Below are 23,488 nucleotides of genomic sequence, written 5' to 3' on the forward strand. Positions count from 1 at the left end.
TGCTTCAGCCTTTTCTTTTGCACTGATGTGCTGGGCTCCGTCATCGTTGAGAATGAGGATATTTGTGGAGCCTGCTCCTCCTGTTAGTTGTTTAATTGTCCACCAGCATTCACGACTGAATGTGGTAGGACTGCAGAGCTTTGATCTGATCCATTGGTTGTGGGATCGCTTAGTCCTGTCTATTGCATGCTGCTTCCGCTGTTTGGCATGCAAGTAGTCATTTGTTGTAGCTTCATCAGGCTGACACCTCATTTTTCAGTATGCTTGGTGCTGTTCCTGGCATGCCCTCCTACGCTCTTCATTGAACCAGGGTTGGTCACCTGGCTCGATGGTAATGGTAGAGTGGGGGATATGCCTGGCCATGAGGTTACAGTTTGTGGTTGAATACAATTCTGCTGCTGCTGATGGCCATCAGCACCTCGTGGATTCCCAGTTTTGAGTTGAGAGATCTGTTTGAAATATATCCCATTTAACATGGTGGTAGTGCCACCCAACACGATCGTGGGTACCCTCAATGTGAAAACGGGACTTTGTTTCCATAAGGACTGTGTGGTAGTCACTCCTACTAATACTGTCATCGACAGATGAATCTGCAACAGGTAGATTGGCGAGGGTGAGGTCAAGTATGTTCTTCCCTCTTGGTTCCCTCACCACCTGCTGCAGGCCCAATCTAGCAGCTATGCCCTTTAGGACTTGGCCAGCTCAGTCAGTAGAGGTGCTGACGAGCCACTCTTGGTGCTGACGAGCCACTCTTGGTGCTGGACATTGAAGTCCCCCACCCAGTGTCCATTTTGTGCCCTTTCCACCCTCCGTACTTCTTCCAATTAGCGTTCAACATTAAGAAGCATTGATTCATCAGTTGAGGGGAGCGGTAGGTGGTAATCAGCAGGAGGTTTCTTTGCCCAAGTTGATGTTGAGGACTCCCAGGGAAACTCCCTCCCGACTGTATACTGCTGTGCCGCCACCTCTCGTGGGTCTGTCCTGCCAGTGGGACCACCATCACCATTTTGGCTGTTAATATCGCAGAACTGAGGAAGTCTTTTGCAATTGCTATGAGATTTCAAGGAATCCCTCCAGGTGAACGCAGTAGCACTATGTATACATATGAATTAGGAGCTGAAGTAGGCCATTTGGCCCCTTGAGCCTGCTCCGCCATTCAATAAGATCATGGCTGATCTTTTTGTGTTTCAAATTCCACACTCCCATCTACCCCTGATAATTTTGGATTCCCCTGGCCTGACAAGAATCTATCTACCTCCGCCTTAAAAATATTCAATGACTCTGCCTCCACCACCTTCTGAGGCAGAGTTCCAAAGTTGCACAGCGCTCTGAAAGAAAAAATTTCTCCTCATCTCTGTCCTAAGTGGGCGACCCCTAATTTTAAAACCGTGCTCCCTAGTTCTGGGCTCACCCACATGAGGAAATATTCTCACCGCATCCACTTTGTCAATTCCATTTAGGATCGTATATACTACAATCAAGTCTCCCCTTACTCTTCCAAACTCCAGTGAAAACAAGTCCAGTCTGTCCAATCTTTCCTCATAAGACGGCCCGCTCATTCCAGGTATCAATCTAGTAAACCTCCTCTGAACTGTCTCCAATGCATTTACATCCTTCCTTAAATAAGGAGATCAAAACTGCATACATTATTCAAGATGTGATTCAAACATCCTTTTCCACATTTTAACATTTCTTTCATTTGTGGTTCAGGCAACAGTGTTAGAAGCTTAGTTAATTTTATTTATTTGCTGTTGTTTGTAAATGGATAAAATTGACTTGCATTTCTTTTTCAAATAAGTTTGTGTGCATTTTTAAAGATCCCTTTCTCATAGTATTTTATTGAAGATTCTTTGCTGCTGTGACTGATCAGTGTGGATCGATTTATGGGTGTTTTATTGAAATTTTAATATAGTGTTCCAAAAGCAATATTTAAAATGTAATTCAACCAGAACAGCAGCTTGTATTTATCTAGCACCTTTAACATAGAAAGATGTCCTTAGGTGCTTTAAATGTGTCTTTCAAATGCTTAGTGCCATCTTCTTCCCTATTATGATCAAGGTTTCTCTTCTGTCTGATTTATATGTGTGTGTGGATTTAATTATGCATTTCTTCAAATTGAAACAGATTTGTGGTTTTATGATGAGTTGGAAGATAGGCTGTTGTTGGGTTCTGCAGTTGCAAAGGGCGCACAGAATTTGGAAGAAATATGGTCAGACCGTGAAGTGAGGGTCTTGCGGTTCGTTCCTGGGAAATTTGAGACAATGGCATTTTTTGTGTGCCACTTCACACGTGATGAAGAAATGCTCAATGTCAAACTTAATATGAGCAGCGCTGTAAGAGATTTGCTAATTAAGTTGGATAAAAGCACTGTTTTGTTATAAAAGGGTTGTCATATGATGTATTGCATAATGTATATTCTGCTAAGGTATTTCTTTAAGGCCACCGAAGTCTACTTGTTAAATATCTGAATGCATTTTTTCACTCTTGGGTTTATTTGTTCATTCTTTCTATGAAGACTGAGATTCAGAGCTTAATTTGGTCTGTGAACTTGAACTTGGATTGGGGTGCGCTTGTCAGTTTCAGACTACATCTTTATATTCACAAATCTCTCATGGTGTTGCTTATGGTAAATCAGGAATGCTTCGTATAAGAATAGGAACATTATAGTGGCCCACATTTTGTGGTCTGCAGCGAACGAATGGCACTTGTCATTCATTGCATTTGCACTTAATGCTTTTACACTGCAATTTGCCAAAACAAAACAGCATCTGCTACAGCGGATCTGGGACTTGTGTGTACAGAGTGAGCAATGGTGTGACTCCTCAAGCAGTCAGATTTAAGCATCCTTATTGAGACGAGCAGTGCTGAATTTTAACAGTGAAAAATGGATGGGTTGAGGTCAGGACAAATTTTAAACATGTGAACCCCAACCCTAACCTGCCCACTTCCATGTTGAACTGAAGTGGGACAGTGGGCAGGCAGCCAACATGATCCCAGAAGCCATGTTGGCAATTTCAATATTTTAATTAGGCTGGCAGCTTCTGGTTTAACATGCTGTGCACATTTACAGTGGGTGGCCGTGTTTCCCAGCAGCTGGAGGAGGCGAAGAGGGCTTCAGGGAGAAGGTAAAGGTCTTTTATCGGCTTGCTTGTGTGCCAGGAGGAGCAGGAGTGCTTTCTCCTGGTCTCCCAACAAAACCCAACCCACACCCCCAGCCCCACCACCTCACCTGGGATTGTGGATCAGACCTGCCTGCTCCAGAGTCCTCCCTGCCCGACTGGAAGCCAAACCTGTCAATCAGGCTAAAAGACACACACTGTGTAGTTAAAACTCTTGCATGTGGGAAAACCTGGGCTTCCTAGTTTCTCCTCTGAAACTCTGCCCATGTTAATACCCAGGCTGCAGAGTCTAAACTAGTAAGTATAAATATATGGAAAGAAAATGAAATAAAAATGGGATTAGAGAGATGGATGAGATGGACAGAAAAAGTTGTTATTTTAATTTTAAAAAATCTTCAACAGTAATTGAAATCTGAAGGAATAAGACTCCACACTTGTAAAGGTTAATTTTTGGTGCCAGTGAGGAGGTTTGGTAGTAATTAAGACTTACCACCCTGTTAAAAGTTCACTTGTGCTTGAATGGACAAGCCTTAGTTTGTTCTGGCATATTTCATGGGTACCTGGGGGGTAAGTACAGCAACTTCACTCCATGTATGTGAAGCAAGGTACAAGCGTAGTGAGGATTAATGGAGAAGCGAGGCAACTTGGACAGCAGCTTCCTGATTTCTGTGTTTCACGACGCATATGGAGCTGCTGGGAGTTGTTGTCCAATTTACTTCTAAAGGATAGTCTCATCATTTTTCTTGCTGTAACATATGGGGCATTATGTAAAAATAATGTTTGGCTCTGCTGCTAAATTTAGTGGTTTGACCATTTAAGGCTACAACGTATAATTTGTAAATCTAGGTAAGTTTATTTAAAGGTTAATTGCTATGAAAAATGGAGGTCAGAACCCTGGCTTTGACTTTGACGAAAATCAATTAATAAACTTTGTGGTATGTTCTATTCCTTGAGGGTTACTACCTTGCTACCCTCAGTGACCAATTGGTGTTCAACATGAAGAAGCACTGATTCATCAGCCGAAAGGATGTGGGGGGAGGTAGCTGGTCATCGGCAGGAGATTTCCTTGCCCATGTTTGACCTGATGCCATGGGACTTCATGGGGTCTGGAGTCTGTGTTGAGGACTCTCGGCATCTCCCTCCCAACTGTATACCACTGTGTCGCCACCTCTGTGGTGGGTCTGTCCTGCCGATGGGACAGGTCATAACCCAGGGATGGTGATGGTGGTGTCTGGGACATAGTCTGTAAGGAAGAGAACATAGAACAGCACAGTACAGGCCCTTCGGCCCACGATGTTGTGCTGACCCTTTAACCTACTCTAAGATCAAACTACCTACATACCCTTCATTCTACTATCATCCATGTACCTATCCAAGAGTCGCTTAAATGTCCCTAATGTATCTGCTTCTACACCACCGCTGGCAGTGCATTCCACGCACCCACCACTCTCTGTGTAAAGAACCTACCTCTGACATCTCCCCTAAACCTTCCTCCAATCACTTTAAAATTATGCCCCCTGATGATAGCCCTTTCCGCCCTGGGAAAAAGTCTCTGGCTATTCACTCTATCGATGCCTCTCATCATCTTGTACACCTCTATCAAGTCACCTCGCATCCTTCTTCGCTCCAATGAGAAAAGCCCTAGCTCCTTCAACGTTTCTTCATAAGACATGCCCTCCAGTCCAAGCAGCATCCTGGTAGATCTCCTCTGCACCCTCTCTAAAGCTTCCACATCCTTCCTATAATGAGACGACCAGAACTGAACACAGTATTCCAAGTGGTCTAACCAGGGCTTTATAGAGCTGCAGCATAACCTCGCGGCTCTTAAACTCAATCCCCCTGTTAATGAAAGCCAACACACCATACGCCTTCTTAACAACCCTATCAACTTGGGTGGCAACTTTGAGGGATCTATGGACGTGGACCCCAAGATCCCTCTGTTCCTCCACACTACCAAGAATCCTGTCTTTAAGCCTGTATTCCGCATTCAAATTCGACCTTCCAAAATGAATCACTTCACACTTTTCCAGGTTGAACTCCATCTGCCACTTCTCAGCCCAGCTCTGCATCCTGTCAATGTCCCGTTGCAACCTGCAACAGCCTTCCACACTATCCACAACTCCAGCAACCTTTGTGTCATCGGCAAACTTACTAACCCAGCCTTCCACTTCCTCATCCAAGTCATTTATAAAAATCACAAAGAGCAGAGGTCCCAGAACAGATCCTTGTGGAACACCACTGGTCACCGAGCTCCAGGCTGAATACTTTCCATCTACTACCAACCTCTGTCTTCTATGGACCAGCCAATTCTGTATCCAGACAGCCAACATTCCCTGAATCCCATACCTCCTTACTTTCTGAATGAGCCTACCATGGGGAACCTTATCAAACGCCTTGCTAAAATCCATATACACCACATCCACTGCTCTTCCTTCATCAATGTGTTTTGTCACATCTTCAAAGAATTCAATAAGGCTTGTGAGGTATGACCTGCCCCTCACAAAGCCATGCTGACTATCTCTAATCAAACCATGCTTTTCCAAATAATCATAAATCCTGTCTCTCAGAATCCTCTCCAATAATTGCCCACCACCGACGTAAGACTGACTGGTCTGTAATTCCCAGGGTTATCCCTATTCCCTTTCTTGAACAAGGGAGTAACATTTGCCACCCTCCAATCATCTGGTACTACTCCATTGGACAGTGAGGACGCAAAGATCAACGCCAAAGGCCCGGCAATCTCTTCCCTCGCTTCCTGTAAAACCTTGGGTATATCCTGTCTGGCCCCGGGAACTTATCTATCCTCATGTCTTTCAAAATTTCCAGCACATCCTCTTTCTTAACCTCAACCTGTTCGAGCATATTAGCCTGTTTCACGCTGTCCTCACAAACGTCCAGGTCCCCCTCACTAGTGAATACTGAAGCAAAGTATTCATTAAGGACCTCCCCTACCACCTCCGACTCCAGGCACAAGTTCCCTCCACTATCCCTGATCAGCCCTACCCTCACTCTGGCCATCCTCTTGTTCCTCACGTAAGTGTAGAACGCCTTGGGATTTTCCTTAATCCTACCCACCAAGACTTTTTCATGTTCCCTTCTAGCTCTCCTAAGTCCATTCTTCAGTTCCTTCCTGGCTACCTTGTAACCCTCTAGAGCCCTGTCTGATCCTTGCTTCCTCAACCTTAAGTAAGCTTCCTTCTTCCTCTTGACTAGCTGTTCCACATCTCTTGTCATCCAAGGTTCCTTCACCCTACCATCCCTTCCTTGCCTCATCGGGACAAACCTACCAGCAGTCGCAACAAGTGCTCCCTAAACAACCTCCACATTTCTGTCATGCATTTTCCTGAGAACATCTGTTCCCAATTTAAGCTCCCCAGTTCCTGCCTAATAGCATTGTAATTCCCCCTCCCCCAATTAAATATTTTCCCATCCCGTCTGTTCCTGTCCCTCTCCATGACTATAGTAAAGGTCAGGGAGTTGTGATCACTATCACCGAAATGCTCTCCCACTGAGAGATCTGCCACCTGGCCTGGTTCGTTGCCAAGCACCAAATCCAACATAGCCTCCCCTCTAGTCGGCCTATCTACATATTGAGTCAGGAAACCTTCCTGGACACACCTGACAAAATCTGCTCCATCCAAACTATTTGCACTAAGGAGGTTCCAATCAATATTAGGGAAGTTGAAGTCACCCATGACAACAACCCTGTTACTTCTGCACCTTTCCAAAATCTGCCTCCCAATCTGTTCCTCCATGTCTCTGTTGCTATTGGGGGGGTCTATAGAAAACTCCCAATAAAGTGACTGCTCCTTTCCTGTTTCTGACTTCCACCCATACTGACTCAGTAGACAAACCCTCCTCGACGACCTCCCTTTCTGCAGCTGTGATACTATCCCTGATTAGCAATGCCACTCCCTCACCTCTTCTACCTCCCTCCCTATTCCTTTTGAAACATCTAAACCCCGGAACATCCAACATCCATTCCTGCCCCTGTGATATCCAAGTCTCCGTAATGGCCACAACATCGTAGCTCCAAGTACTGATCCATGCTCTAAGTTCATCACCCTTATTCCTGAAACTTCTTGCATTAAAATAGACACTTCAACCCATCATACTGGCTGCAACTTTGCCCTGTCAACTGTCTAACCTTCCTCGCAGACTCTCTGCACTCTGTATCTGCCTGTTCAACAGCTACCCCATCCACTGATCCGTAGCTCCGGTTCCCATCCCCCTGCCAAACTAGTTTAAACCCTCCCGAAGAGCTCTAGCAAACCTCCCGCCCAGGATATTAGTGCCCCTCCAGTTCAGATGCAACCCATCCTTCTTGTACAGGTCCCACCTTCCCCAGAAGGTATCCCAATGATCCACATATCTGAAGCCCTCCCTCCTACACCAGCCCTGCAGCCACGTATTCAGCTGCACTCGCTCTCTGTTTCTATCCTCACTAGCACGTGGCACCGGTATCAATCCTGAGATTACTACTCTGCTCGTCCTGCCTTTTAGCTTCCAACCTAACTCCCTATATTCGCTTTTCAGGTCCTCATGCCTTTTCCTGGCTATGTCATTGGTACTGATGTGTACCACGACTTCTGGCTGCTCCCCCTCCCCCTTAAGAATCCCGTAGACTCGATCCGAGACATCCCTGACCCTTGCACCCGGGAGGCAACATACCATCCGGGAGTCTCATTCGCGACCACAGAATCTCCTGTCTGTTCCTCTAACCATTGAATCTCCTATCACTATCGCTCTCCTATTCTCTCCCCTTCCCTTCTGAGCCACAGAGCCAGGCTCAGTGCCAGTGACCTGGCCGCTGTGGCTTTCCGCTGGTAGGTCCCCCCCCCCCCCCCCCCCCCCCACAACAGTATCCAGAACGGTACACTTATTATTGAGGGGAACGGCCACAGGGGATCCCTGCACTGTGCGCCTGTTCCCTTTCCCTCCCCTGACGGTCACCCAGCTACCTTTATCCTGTAACTTAGGTATGATTCGGTGAGTATGCCCAAGTCAAGCTGTTGCTTGACTCGTCTGTGGGAGACCTCTTAATTTTGGCACAAGTCCCTAGATGTTACTAAGGAGGACTTTGCAGGGTTGATGGGGCTGGGTTTGCCGTTGTTGTTTCCAGTGCCTAGGTTGATGCCAGATGGTCTGTCCGGTTTTATTCCTTTTCCAAGACTTTGTAGCGGTTTGATACAACTGAGTGGCTTGCTAGGCCATTTCTGAGAACATTTAAGAGTCAACTACATTGCTGTGGGTCTGGAATCGCACGTAGGCCAGACCAGATAAGGACAGCAGATTTCCTTCCCTAAAGGACATTAGTGAACCAGATGGGTTTTTACAACAATCGACAATGGTTTCGTAGTCACCATTAGACAAGATTTTAAAATCCCATATTTATTAATTGAATTCACATTTCACCATCTGCCATGGTGCGATTTGAACCCATAACCCTAGAGCATTAGTCTGGGCCTCTGGGTTACTAGTCCACTGATATTACCTCTACGCCACTGCCTCCCCTTATGCGATAATCATGTAGAATTTTTTGTTGAGGCTAAATTATATAACTTGGATAGGGTAATGTTAGGAATGTTTTTTTTAAATAGGATCAGCTCCTGTACAAGGATCTTTTGGCAACGCCTTCCAAACCCACGACCTCTGTGACCTAGAAGAACAAGGGCAACAGGGCATTGAAACACCACCACCTGGAAGTTCTTCTCTAAGTCACACACCATCTTGACTGGGTCTAAATCATGGAACTCACTACCAGAGAGTACTGTTGGTTTCCCTGCACTACATGCACAGCAGCGGTTTAAGAAGGTGGCTCACCCCTGCCTTATCAAGGGTAATTGGGGTGGGCAATAAATGTTGGCCTTACCAATAATGCATACATCCCACGAATGAGTTTAAAAAAAAAAATAAACAAGCAATTAGGAAATTGTTTTATAGTCAGAAAAAGCTTTTAAGAGTTTCTTAACAAAAATCACCTGAAGTAGAACATTGCTTTATTAAACTTAAATTACTTTTGTGTCGTTTTTTATGCTCCCTCAAGATTCCAAAGATGGCTGGAAGGTAACCTGGATGGCCTTTTTTAACATAGATCAAGTGGAGGTGCTTGAGAGTTTACCTTTTTGTGTCCTGTCCCCCAGATAGGATAGCATCTGTGGTACAGTAGGGTGGTGTGCCAAATAGTGAACCTTCTCTATTAGATGATAAATGTCCAAGGATTTTTTTGGGGATGTGAAATAGACACCTTGTAAAACTGGGATCTTGCCCAGAAATTGGGGTCGTTAGCAAAAACGATAGAGATTTGAGCTAGAATGGAAAGTGAGAAAACCAGTTATTTTCTGGATGTTAATTTTAAAGCATTGTTGTTGCAGTAGCTTACGAGTTGGACCAGTCCGAAGAAATGAAGGAATATTGAGCTGTTAAACTCATTAAGATTTGATCAGTGAGTTTACATTCTGTTATTGGTAAATAAAGGCTGAAATTTAAATTTGCCTACTCTTGATAATTCAAAGTTGTTCTTCAGTTTTAAAAAAACTGAGAGCCAGGTGATCTCGACTTTTGTGCATTTTCGTGTCAGCATTTAGAAAAGAGAGTTAACTGAGGCATAGGACATGTTTGTCATCTTAGCCAGAGAGCAGCATCTAGGGTTGAGATCGAAAAGATAATCCAGAACAAAGGACAAATTTATTAGAATTTTGCAGTACGCTGTGTTGCTGGTAAATGGAGACTAAAGTGGATTTGGCCACTTTCACAGGAAAAACCCCAGAAAATTAAATGCGTCACTGTTTCAATTTTTTTTACATGTCTTATTTTTCAGCTGCGATGCTGACCCATCAGCTTTAGCAAAATATGTGGTGGCTTTAGTTAAAAAAGACAAACCAGAAAAAGAGCTGAAGGCTTTGTGCGTTGATCAACTGGACGTATTTCTGCAAAAAGGTAAGAATTATATTTTGATATTATAGATTCCTGAAGTTTTCTCTTGCAATATTTTGTAGTTGCTGATTAATGCTGGGAATATAGTTTCACATACCAGCGCCTTCAGTTACTTGATGCAAGTGAGGGTGGCGGTGGGAGGGGGTGCTTGATCATCATACTTGAGTTTGATTTATCCTCACCTGATACTGAAAACACATTTTCCATCAGGCTGATGAGCAGTGCAAATCCCGAATGATTTTTCACCCCTCCTTCTTAAGTCCTACTGAGACCAATTGGAGCATCCCTACTTCTGATCCGGCTGAAATCAACTAATTTAACTCACATTGGAGTTTGAACATAATTTAGTTCCACAATGGGCAGTACAATTATCAACTGAATGAATAAAGAAGCTGTTTATTTTTTCCAGAAAGCCTCAGCCGAACCTGACTAGAATGTTCAATGCCAACAAATATACTCAGTTCATAATTTATCAGACTCTGATTACTAACTGGGTGAAAAAGCAGTTTTATCCACTGCAATATAAGTTTCATCTTTCCTTCACATGCACGTTGGCTGCTGTTTTTCCATCAATATTGATGCTTTTAAAGATTAAGTCTAGGCCAACTTTTTTTTTGTAGTTGAAATGTGTGTGTTACTAAAATATTTAAGTGCATGCTCAGCATTTTGCACAGTAGCTGAGTAAAGTGCAGCATTTTTAAGAACTCAGTAGCTGTTAGACTCGCAGCTACAGTTTGAAGACTTGTTTTATTATTGGAAAAAAATAGCAGCAGCATCTCTGAAGCTATCTCATTTGACTCGCAGGTATTGCTTGCATGCAAGTTGACCTAAAATCAAAGATAGTTATTGTCGGCGGTCAGCTTTTAATTTCTACCAGTTTGACGAAATGTAACAATGGCTTGTTTATTTCTATAACCCAATTTGAATGAAGTGTTGGAGAGGTGAATAGATGCTGACTACAACCTAAGTTTACATAATGCAGCTCTTGGCAAAATCAAATTTGTTGTCTAAAAATAACCTTTTTATTTTGCAGTCTGCCACTGTTGCCCTGACGATGTCAGGTACAGAGCCAAACCTAATTGGCTCCTGTGAACTGGTCTACCTTGTTTTCCCCTTTTCACCTTGGATCACTGGATCTGTGAGACTTGAGTGTGTATTGTGTCAGATATGTTTTGCTAAGTTTAAAAGAAAGAGTGTATTTAAATACAACTTCCATTTTAAACAGCATGACAGTTTATTTTATTTAATAGAATATCTAAAGCATGCTGACTTTTTTTTTAAAAAAGGATGAGTACTTTTTTAGTTACTTGACAGTGCATGCATAGATGGCACTTGAACTTTCCCTTGTTTACCATGTGGCAGAACAGAGGAACATGGAGTTTAACAAGTACGGAAAATATATATCTCCCTGTCTGGTGGAAGCACAGCTGTTCAATGGCTTATTTTGCTGAAAGATGATTTGGTTGCTCCTATTTTCTTGTATGTGAGTTGAGGATTTGCATTTGTTGTTTATGAATTGCACTTTAGGGGTGAGTCGTGGCACAGTGGTAGTAGCACTCCTGCCTCAGACTGAGAAGGCTGTGAATTCAAGTCCCATTCCAAACACTTGAGCACAAAATCTAGGCTGACACTGCAGTGCAGTGGAGTGTTGCATTATCAGAGGTGCTGCCTTTCTGATGAGTTGTTAATTTGAGGCCCTGTCTGCTTTGACAGGTGGTTGTAAAAGATCCCACAGCACTATTTGAAGAAATTGCACAAATTCAAAAAAACTCGCTAAAACAGATTGCCTGGTCTGAAGTTTGTGGTAGTAATGACGGCAAACGCCGACAGTTTTGCTTTCATTACTCCGTTGAAACTGACTGCAATTTCTGGAGTTCACACGTGCAGATAAATGCGGAAGGCCAGAAGTTGCTGACGGTGATTCTGTGCTCCTCCACAGGGTCCACTGCTAAAGTTCCCACAGACCACCGTTAAGTAGAAATCGCTGAAGTGATGTGAACTTGCCATTTTATGCTGTTTGGCTTTCTGTTAAAAACCCTTGAAAAAGTTGCACCTCACATTGCTAGATCTTTGTGGGAAGCTTTCTTTTGAGGTCAGTAGTGAGTGCTGTCACTCCACCGCTGATCGCAGTATCCTGGCCATTATCCCATTGCTATTTGTGGGACCTTGCTGTGTCCAGATTGGCTGGCCACGTTTCCTACATGACAACAGTGACTACACTTCAAAAGTACTGAATTCGTTAGAAAGCACTTTGGGAGATTCTGAAGTTGTGAAATGTGAGATGTCAATGCAAGTTCTTTCCTTGTTCAAACGTTGACAGTTTAATAAAGTTAAGTCTGTTTTGCCTATGTAAACTTGTTGAATTCTGTGCTCCAGATTAGTCCTAGAATAAATAAAGCTATCCCTAGGACCAGAATTAGGAGTGTTTCAGAAGTGTGTGATTTAAAGATTCATTGGATTCACTGCTTCAGCTGCTGAATTTAATAAATCGTTCCTCAAAAGAGCATGTTCATGTGCTTTCACACAGCGCTTAGCAAATACGACAATCTTTTGATGCTGGCCCACTGAAAACCAGTAGTGTTACTTTGAATATCTTTCACTCAATCCAGCAGTCTAGATTTAACTTCTTAGTTGAGGCATCAAGACTGAGTGTAAAATTAAAGCCTGCTGTCAGATAAAACGGTGCCAGTGTTTCTTAACAATGATATTCTGAGCTCTGAAGTGTGAGAGTTCTCATAAGGCTGCTGTAAATGCCTAATGCAGGTCTCTTATTTTCTATAAAGATGGAAGGATCTGCAATTGGTATTGTTTCATCATATATGTCAGAGTGATTGTAAATAATAACAACACAACTGAGTTTCAGAATTTATTTTACTGTATAGCAGCTGTAATTGGAACAAGGAGCCAACCTGGACTGATTATGTAAACAGCATATTAGACATTGTGTCCTTTTTCAACTCCTCCAGCAATAATAATAATAATATGTATGTGTATCAGGCTGGCTTGCAATTTTAATATTCTTGGCATATGAAGTGAGCGTGGACAACTCATTAAAAGTGAGAGATGACAATCTGTTCAAATCATCCTGGTGGGCACTGAGTGATTGATCTCCAAGCACAGAAGGAAGCCATTTGGCACACCTTGACTGTGTCGGCTCTTTAAAAGAGCTGTCAAATTAGTCCTGATCCTTTGCTCTTTCCCGATCGCCCTGCACATTTTTCCTTTCCAAATATATATAGTTCTCCTTTGCAAGTTCCTATTGAATCTGTTTCCACAACCCTTTAAGGTAGTGCATTCCAAATCTTAACTCGCTGCTTTAAAACTATTCTTTTCATCTCTCCTGGTTCTTTTGCCAGTTACCTTGAAACCTGTGATCTGTGGTTACCAAGCCATCCACCAGTGGCAACAGTTTTTTATTTACTGTATCAATATCTCTCATAATTTTGAACTCTTCTGTTAAATCTCCTCAGAACACACACTGTTGAAAGGTGAACAATCCCATCTTCTCTAGTCTCTACTCATAACTGAAATCTCTCATCCCTGCTATCATTCTGGTAAATCTACTCTGCTCACTGTCCAAGGCCTTAACATCCTTCTTAATTTGACACAATATTGTAGCTGAGGACTAACCTGTGATTTATAAAGGTTTAGCATAATTTCCTTGCTTTTGTACGCCGTGTCTCTAGTTATGAAGCAAAGGACCCATTCTGCTTTATTAACAACTTTAAAGGTGGCAGAACAAGTTAATAAAGATTTGTGTATGTGAACCCCCAGATCATTCTGTTCTTGCACCTCCTTTACAAATGGACCTTTTTGTTTTTATTGCCACTCCTCATTTTACCTCCTAAAATGCATCACTTCGCTTTTCTGTGCATTAAATGTCATCTGGTGTGCAGTTCATAAAATATCTGTGAGGAAGTATGAGTATGTGTATACTTCACCTCCCCACCCCCATCCAATCTTTGGCAAGTACTGGTAGTTTTGCTTTTCTTGCACAGGTTCCTTATTCATTAATCTGATAAATTCAGTGGCTCAGACTTTTCTAAAAAGACAAGACCGGAACTTAGACTGTAAACTTATCTGTTTAGCACACCAATCTTGCCATCGATTAAGTTCCTCTGTATTTTCTAGAATTTGTAATTGGCTTTTGCCACAGTGAGGACACCAGCAAATCAGAAGCGGTGTGGCTGTTTTTTTCCCCCCATTGAATCTATGACTGCATCAACTGGGTGGTAATTTACATTTTTTAAGAAGTCTTAATGCAAAACTGTAGTATGGATCTCTACCAAACTGCAACTCCCACCATGCTGACCTCTTCTTGAAGGAATTGGTCAACCCCCTTCCATTAAAGTGCACCATAAATTTGAGTATGGCAATTCCATGCGTGTGCTGAGACTGTTTGTTTGTTTTCCTGCGTTTGATGGCCCACATTTATTTACTTGAGCAATTAAAAAAAAAACTATCTATTGGCTGTAAAACATGCCGCTACCAATGCACCAGCAACATTTTTCAGTCAAAATGGCAGTGGTATGAAAAATGAGAATTCTGAAAAGTCCAAGTCTTTTCAGTTTGGAATGGAGCTGTGAAAATGAGTTTCCAACTATTAATGCGGGTTAACAGCAGAGCAACTCGCAGGACCAACCCTGGTTCAATGAAGAGTGCAGGGGAGTATGCCAGGAGCAGCACCAGGCATACTGAAAAATGAGGTGTCAGCCTGTTAAAGCTAGAACACAGGACTACATGCATGCCAAACAGCGGAAGCAGCATGAAATAGACAGGGCTAAGCGATCCCACAACAGATCAAATCTAAGCTCTACAGTCCTGCCACATCCAGTCGTGAATGGTAGTGGACAATTAAACCAACTGATAGGATAAGGAGGCTCCAGAAATATCCCCATCCTCATTGATGATGGAGCCCAGCACATCAGTGCAAAAGACAAGGCTGAAGTGGATTATCCTTCTCAACCTCCTCCTGAGGTCCCCAGCATCACAGATGCCAGTTTTCAGCCAATCCGATTCACTCCATGTGATATCAAGAAATGGCCGAAGGCACTAGATCCTGCAGAGGCTGTGGACCCTGACAACATTGTAGCAATAGTCCTTAAGACTTGTGCTCCAGAACCAGCCGTGCTCCAGAATTAGCCGTGCCCCTAGCCAAGCTGTTCCAGTACAGCTGCAACACTGGCATCTACCCAGAAAGTTGCCCAGGTATGTCTTGTGCACAGAAAGCAGGACAAATCCAATCCGGCTAATTACAGCCCTACTCCTGATCAACAGCAAAGTGATTGAAGGTGTCATTGGCATGCTATCAAGTGGCACTTGCTCAGCAATAAGCCGCTCACTGATTATCAATTTGGGTTCCGCCAGGGCCACTCAGCTCCTGACCTCATTACAGCCTTGGTCCAAACATGGACAAAAGAGCTGAACTCCAGAGGTGAGATGAGAGTGACTGCCCTTGATATCAAGGCAGCATTTGAACGAATATGGCATGAAGGAGCCCTAGCAAAAGTGGAGTCATTGAGAATCAGAGGAAAAATCTCTGTTGTTTGGCGTCATACCTAGCATAAAAGAAGATGGTTGTGGTTGTTGCAGGTCAATCATCTCAGTCCCAGGACATTAATGCAGGAGTTCCTCGGGGTAGTGACCTAGGCCCAACCATCTTCAGTTAATTCATAAATGACCTTCCTTCCATCATAAGCTCAGAAGTGGGGATGTTAGCTGATGATTGCACAATGTTCAGCACCATTCGTGACTCCTCAGATACTGAAGCAGCCCATGTCCAGATGCAGCAAGACCTGGACAACATCCAGGCTTGGGCTGATAAGTGGCAAGTAACATTGGCGCTACACAAGTGCCAGGCTATGACCATCTCCAACAAGAGAGAAATAACCATCTCCCCTTGACATCAATGGCATTACAATCGCTGAATCCCCCACTATCAACATCCTGGGGTCACCATCGCCCAGAAACTGAACCGGACCAGCCACATGAATGCTGTGGCTACAAGAGCAGGTCGGAGACTGGGAATTTTGTGGTGAGTAACTCCCTTCCTGACTTCCCAATGCCTGTCCACCATCAACAAGGCTCAAGGATTGCGGCCTAGACACTTGGCTTCCGGGAGAGGAGCAGACCTGCGGGGAAAATGCCGAGTGAGGAGCCGATAAATAGAGCCCTAGGATAGCAGCCTAGACACTTAACTTCCGGGAGTGGAGTCCAGGCGCGCTGGAGTTTTGAAGAAAGAAGGAAAAAAAGTCAACAGTGACATCACAGGAAAGCTCCAAGGTGATTGGTTGGTGAGTAACTGCTGTTGGGGAATAACTCTAAATAGCTGGGTAAGTAACCAAAGTAAAGAGAAAGGTCTACAGTTTTTTTTTAATATAGTAGGTAGTTTTTTTAGGGAATCAAGGTCCCTAGTGTAAATAATCTAATTTTTGGGTAATTTAAGGGAGTAAATTAAGGGTAAGTCATGGCAGGGCAGCGTGGAGTGCTGCTCCTGTGCAATGTGGGAAGTCAGGGACACTTCCAGTGTCCAGGGCGAACATGCGTGCAGGAATTGTCTCCAGCTGCAGCTACTCGAAATGCGTGTTTCAGATCTGGAACGGCGGCTGAAGACACTGTGGAGCATCTGCAAGGCTGAGATCATCGTGGATAGCACGTTCAGGGAGGTAGTTACACCGGAGGTAAAGACTGCTCAGGCAGAAAGGAATGGGTGACTGCTAGGCAGAGTTGAATATCTCGGCAGGTAGTGCAGGAGTCCACTGGGTCCATCTCCCTATCTAACAGATTTTCTGCTTTGGATACTGTTGGGGGAGATAGCTCCTCAGGGGAATGCAGCAAGAGCTAGGTCTGTGGCACCACTGGTGGCTCAGCTGCACAGGAGGGGAGGAAAAGGAGTGGAAGAGCTATGGTGATGGGGGATTCTGTCATAAGGGGTATAGATAGGCATTTCTGTGGCCGCAGACATGACTCCAGGATGGTATGTTGTCTCCCTGACGCTAGTGTCAAGAATGTCACTGAGTGGCTGCAGGACATTCTGAAGGGGGAGGGTGAATAGTCAAAGGTCGTGGTACACATTGGTACCAACGACAAAGGTAGAAAGAGGGATGAGGTCCTGCAACAAGAATTTAGGGAGCGAGGTAACAGATTGAAAAGCAGGACCTCAAAGGTTGTAATCTCTGGATTACTCCCAGTGCCACATGCTAGTGAGTTTAGGAATAGGAGGATCGAGCCGATGAATGCATGGCTGAGGAGGTGGTGCAGGAGGGAGGGCTTTAGTTTCCTGGATCTGTTTCTGGCGAATGTGGGACCTGTGCAAGTTGGACGGATTGCACCTGAACCGGAATAGGACCAACATCCTTGCTGGGAGGTTTGCTGGTGCTGGTGGGGTGGTGGTTTAAGCTAATTTGGCAGGGGAATGGGATACAGAGTGGAGGTACAGTAGGGGGTGATGCACAGTGAAATACAGAAGAGAAACTGAGTCAGTCTGGAAGGCAAAGTAAATATAGACCCGTTAAGGCACAAGGGAATAATGCAAGGTTGGATTGCATCTATTTTAACGCAAGGAGTCTTACGAGTAAGACAGATGAATTGAGGACGTTAATTAACACATGGGAATATGATATTATTGCTGTCACAGAGACATGGTTGAGGAAAGGAAGGACTGGCAGCTCAATATTCCACGGTCTGGAATCTTCAGGCATGACAGGGGAGGGGGTAAAAGAGGAGGTGGCATTGCACTGTTGATCAAGGAGTCAATTACTGCAGTAAGGAGGGATGATATCTTAGAAGGTTCCTCAAATGAGGCCAGATGGGTAGAACTTTAAAACAAAAAGGGGGCAGTCACTTGGCTGGGAGTGTACTACAGGCCTCCAAACAGTCAGGGACAGATAGAGGAGCAGATATGTAGGCAAATCTCAGAGAAGTGTAACAATAATAGGGTAATAAAAGTAGGGGATTTCAACTTGCCCCAATATCAACTGGGGTAGTCTTAGCGTGAAAGGCTTAAAGGGGGTGGAATTCTTGGAGCTTTTTGAGCCAGTACGTAGAAAGTCCTACAAGAGAAGGAGCAGTACTGGACCTAATCCTAGGGAATGAAGCTGGGCAAGTGGTAAAGTGTCAGTGGGGGAACATTTCGGGGATAGTGACCATAACTTTAAGATTTAAAGTAGTTATGGAAAAGGACAGAGATGGACTGGAAATAAAGGTACTGAATTGGGGGAAGGCCGATTTCAATTTGATAAAACAGGATCTGGCCAAAGTGGACTGGGAGGATCTATTTGTAAGAAAGTGTACATCAGACCAGTGCGAGTCATTCAAAAAGGAAATGTGAGAGTTCAGAGCCAACATGCTTCCATAAAGGTGAAGAGTAGGACCAATAAGTCCAGGGAACCGTGGATGTCAAGGGATATAGAGGATTGGATAAGGAAAAAAAAAAGGATGTTTATGGCAGATTCAGAGCGTTGAAAATAGCAGATGCACTGGAGGAGTGTAGGAGGGTACTTAAAAAAAAGTAATTAGGAGAGCGAAGAGGGGACATGAAAAATCACTGGCAGGCAAGATGCAGGAAAATTCCAAGGCGTTTTATATTAAAAGCAAGAGGATAGGTTTTAAATAATTACTTTTCATCTGTGTTCACTATGAAGATGTAGGTGTAGAGATCAGGGAGGGGGATTGTGATATACTTGAACAAATTAGCAATGAAAGGGAAGAAGTATTGGATGTTTTAAGCAAGCTTAAAAGTGGATAAATCCCCAGGCCCAGATGAGATGTATCTACGGCTGTTATGTGAGGCAAGGGAGGAGATAGCAGGGGCTCTGACACAAATTTTCAAATCCTTTTCGGCCACAGGAGAGGAACCAGAGGACTGAAGGACAGCAAATGTGGTGCCATTATTCAAGAAGGATAGCAAGGATAAATCAGGTAAATACAGGCCAGTGAGTCAAACATCACTGGTTGGGAAACTATTGGGAAAAATTCTGAGGGACAGGATTAATCTCCACTTGGAGAGGCAGGGATTAGTCAGGGATAGTCAGCATGGCTTTGTCAGGGAGAGATCGTGTCTAACTAACTTGATTGAATTTTTCAAGGAGGTGCTAGATGTGTAGATGAGGGTAAGGCAGTTGATGTAGTCTGCATGGACTTCAGTAAGGCTTTTGATAAGGTCCCGCATGGGAGATTGGTCAAGAAGGCAAGCGCCCATGGGATCAAGGGCAGTTTGGCAAATTGGATCCACAATTGGCTTAGTGGCAGGAGGCAGAGGTTGATGGTCGAGGCTTGTTTTTGCAAGTGGAAGCCTGTGACCATTGGTGTACCAGAGGGATTGATGCTGGGACCCTTGCTATTTGTAGTGTACATTAATGATTTAGACGTGAATATAGGAGGTATGATCAGTAAGTTCGCAGATGACATGAAAATTGGTGGTGTTGTAAATAGTGAGGAAGAAAGCCTTAGATTACAGGACGATATAGATGGGCTGGTAAGATGGGCAGAACAGTGGCCAGTGGAATTTAATCCTGAGAAGTGTGAGGTGATGCATTTTGGGAGGACTAACAAGGCAAGGGGAATATACAATGGATGGTAGGACCCTAGGAAGTACAGAGGGACCTTGGTGTACTTGTCCATAGATTACTGAAGGCAGCAGCACAGGTAGATAAGGTGCTTAGGAAGGCATATGGGATACTTGCATTTATTAGCGAAGGCATAGAATATAAGAGCAGGGAGGCTATGATGGAGCTGTATAAAACGCTAGTTAGGCCACAGATGGAGTACAGTATACAGTTCTGGACACCACACTATAGGAAGGATGCGATTGCATTGGAGAGGGTGCAGAGGAGATTCACCAGTTTGTTGCCTGGGCCGGAGCATCTCGGCTATGAAGAGAGAATGGATAGGCTAGGTTGTTTTCTTTAGAGCAGAGAAGGCTGAGGTGGCACCTGATTGAGGTATACAAAATTATGAGGGGCATTGATAGGATAGATTGGAAGAAACTTTTTCCCTGAGTGGAAATAACCAGGGGGCATAGATTTAAGTCAAGGAGCAGGAGGTTTAGAGGAGATTTAAGGAAAAATGTTTTCACCCAGAGGGTGGTTGGAATCTGGAACACACTTCCTGAAGGGGTGGTAGAGGCAGTAACCCTCACAACATTTAAGTGGTATTTAGATGAGCACTTGAAACGCCATCGCATACAAGGCTACGGGCCAAGTGCTGGAAAATGGGATTAGAATGGATAGGTGCAAATATGGCCGGCACAGACACAATGTGCCGAAGGGCCTGTTTCTGTGCCTTATAACTCTATGACTGTAAGTCAGGAGTGTGGTGGAATACTCTCCATTTGCCTGCATGGGTGCAGCTCCAACAGTACTCAAGAAGCTGGACACCATCCAGGACAAAGCTTGATTGGCACCCCATCCACCACCTTCGACGTTCACTCTCTCCACCACCGCTGCACAGTGGCAACAGTGTGTACCATCTACAAGATGCGCTACAGCAACTCACCAAGGTTCCTTAGACAGCATCTTCCAAACCCGCGACTTGTACCACCTAGAAGAAAAAGGGCAGCAGATGCATGGGAACACCATCACCTGCAAGTTCCCCTCCAAGCCACACAGCATCCTGACTTGGAACTGTATAGCTGTTCCTTTATTGTTGCTGGGTCACAATCCTGGAACTCCCTTCCTAACAGCACTGCTGGTGTACCTCCACCTTGAGGACTGCAGTGGTGCGAGAAGGCAGCTGATCACCTTCTCAAGGGCAATTAGGAATGGGCAGTAAATGCAGGCCTAGCCAGCGACACCCAAGTCCCCCAAACGAATAAACGAAAAGGAACATGTAGCGCATCATAAGTAATGGCAAAGGTCACTCACTCCATAATTTCCTCTTTCTTTTGCCCCATTCAAGGGTCCTGGTGACATCGATTGAAGTTTTGAGGAAAATCTGAGCCAGTGTTGGGAAGCAAGTTTGATCTGTAAATGTATTAATTAATTTGGCAACAAAAGACTACATAAAAAATGCAGTCAGTCTGTTTGTTTTTAGCATTTTCCATATTAATGGAAACCAATTTCAAAAATATTCGATCAGTAGTCCAAGGCATTTGCAGTGTAATACTGTTGCTTTCTCATTGTACACATCTCAAGTGAAAGTTAGTGTAAGTAATTGAGCATATTTTCGACTAGTGTTGAGACCATCTGATTCTTTTATCTGGCTGCTGTTTTCCCTTGTCTACATATAACAAGGGACTATTTGGGAGAATTGGCCAAAGGATGCTTAGTTTACTGTGTATCAAGAGATTTTGCTCCCCAGCGCTTAAGCTGTGACTCATAACTAATGTGAAGTGAACCATTAGCATTGTCTAATATTCTCCCTCATCACAATGAGCTGGATAGTTACTCTGACTTGTACTCCCGGTTACTTCTGAGGAAAGTAGGGGGTGAGCTTTCCTCTAGTTTTTTACTCTCTTTTCCTTTTGTCCTCCCAAAAATGTTTCTTGTTGAGGTAAATGGTTATTTAGAAAAAGAATTGTTTGAAAATGTTTTTCTGAATTGTTGAGTGCAAGTTCTGGCTCTTTTTTTTCCATAAAGGACTATAACTGAAGCATTCGTTCATGATAACCTTCAGAAGATAGACTGCGTACAGGGAAGTTCTCTTTTATAAATGGATAACAGTGTCCCTTTGCTTCATTTTCTCCTTTTATTGCTTCAGTTTCCTGTGACACAGTGGAGTTAGCTGAAACAGTTTGCACACATGGCTGTATTTTGAGAGTTGTGGTGAATAGTGATTTGTAAGAGTCTTTGTACATATAAATAACCAAGTCCTGTATGAAAGTGTTGTGTATGTGCCTCTGTGAGGTACTCTTGATAATTATAAGCAAGTTATTTTTGAGAAATTCTTTTTTTTTTAACATTTTGATTTCTCTGGACAGCACTTCTCATCATTAGTTTTGAATTATTTTGACAGAAACTGTTGGATTTGTGGACAAACTTTTTGATGCTTTAAGCACAAAGAACTACGTGCCGCGACCAGAACAGCTTGTCCAGGAGACATTGAAACAGGACATGCAGCCTATGTGGCAAGAGAGGGAGGACAAGAAAGAAGTGAGTAACAATATGTCTGCTTCTTTGAGTTAGTTGTTGTAATAGAGTATGCCTAGTCTAATGAATATGGTACTGAACTAGTAATTCAGAGATCAAGAATGTAATTAATCTTGAAATTTGTGTGTTGCTACATAAAAGCTGCTGGATTGTTTAAAAAAACCCTCCTCTTCACTGATGTCCTTTTGGGGGAGGAACCTGCTGATCCTGCTGAGTGGGACTCCCATATTACCTGGTTAATACTAAATAGTCTTGGGGTAACTTGGGATGAATTTTATGGGCCTGCCAGAGATGGACTTGTAGGTGGGGGAAGCAGAGGGCCTGTCACACCGCAGTTTAGTCGGGGGTGGGAATAGGCCGATGATGATCTTCCTGCCCAGAGGCCACCTGAGGCCCTTAAAAGCCTATTAATGCCAGTGGCAGGGACGGGGGAGCCTCTGCCACATGGGGAGGTCGCCCAATAAAATGAGGCACCTTCCCTGTGGGTTTCGGTGTGGGTGGCCCATGAAGGGCCCCTGCCAGCAAACAGCCCACTCCCTGGCCCCCACCCTGTATTGAATGCACACCCTCGTTTCTGGGGCCTGCCTGACTGGCCCAGCTACCCTGCTTCACTTGTCTCAGGTCTGGGTCTCCAGCACTGGGCCTAGGTCCAAGGCCTGGTGCAGTACCAGCAGTGGCCATCACTACCATACAGAGCTGTTGGTCCTTTTGATTGACTGGCAGCTCTTGCGAGGGGTTTCCTGTCATTAAAGGGATGGGGATCCTGGCACTGGGCTGTTAATTGGCCTGGCATCGTTGGAGCCGGGGTGGGGGGATCAGAATGGTTGAGGCTGGATTCCTCTTGCCTTTGGAGCCTCGCTGGCACCACTAAGTTCAGCCCGGGGTATGCAATTAATACTGCCTTGCCAATGTTGCCTACGTCTCAAAAACAAGTTTGTTTTCTTTAAAAAAAAAAATCATCTTTACACCGGACAGAAGCTAATTGAATACCAAGAAAAAATTGAATGTACAGTCAGTTCACTTTTAGTAGGAGTAAGATTCTCACAAATGTGTTTTAAGTGCTACTAATTGATCCCAGACATGCATATTTCACTCCAAGGCTTGCACTTTGTGATTGTGAATGAATAAGGAGTGACGGAGGCACAATAGTGACAATAGGCTGGATTTAATTGTCTTGTCGTCACCACGATCTAGCATGCGGCGGCTCTTTATAATATGCAGGGCGGCTGCGCCCCCAATCACATGGCGTGGGTGGCCTCATCAACGCTGTCGCTTGTTTCTGTTGACAGATGAAAGTTGACCCGCGCTCCACCCAACTGCAACAAAAAATAAAGTTTGACCCACCCG

General features: G+C 44.1%; 1 protein-coding gene across 3 annotated transcripts in view; it reads left to right on the forward strand.

The window, feature by feature from the left end:
• rbm27 (RNA binding motif protein 27) overlaps positions 1–23,488 on the forward strand; it is a 217,688-nt gene that overhangs the window by 12,596 nt on the left and 181,604 nt on the right. For all 3 annotated transcript variants that reach the window (XM_068043929.1, XM_068043931.1, XM_068043932.1), the window contains exons 2-3: positions 9,940–10,058; positions 22,008–22,144. In XM_068043929.1, coding sequence (XP_067900030.1) covers positions 9,940–10,058; positions 22,008–22,144 — 256 coding nt within the window. The remainder of the gene's footprint in view (positions 1–9,939; positions 10,059–22,007; positions 22,145–23,488) is intronic.

This window comes from Heterodontus francisci, chromosome 12 (genome assembly GCF_036365525.1).
Source record: "Heterodontus francisci isolate sHetFra1 chromosome 12, sHetFra1.hap1, whole genome shotgun sequence".
Taxonomy (NCBI): domain Eukaryota; kingdom Metazoa; phylum Chordata; class Chondrichthyes; order Heterodontiformes; family Heterodontidae; genus Heterodontus; species Heterodontus francisci.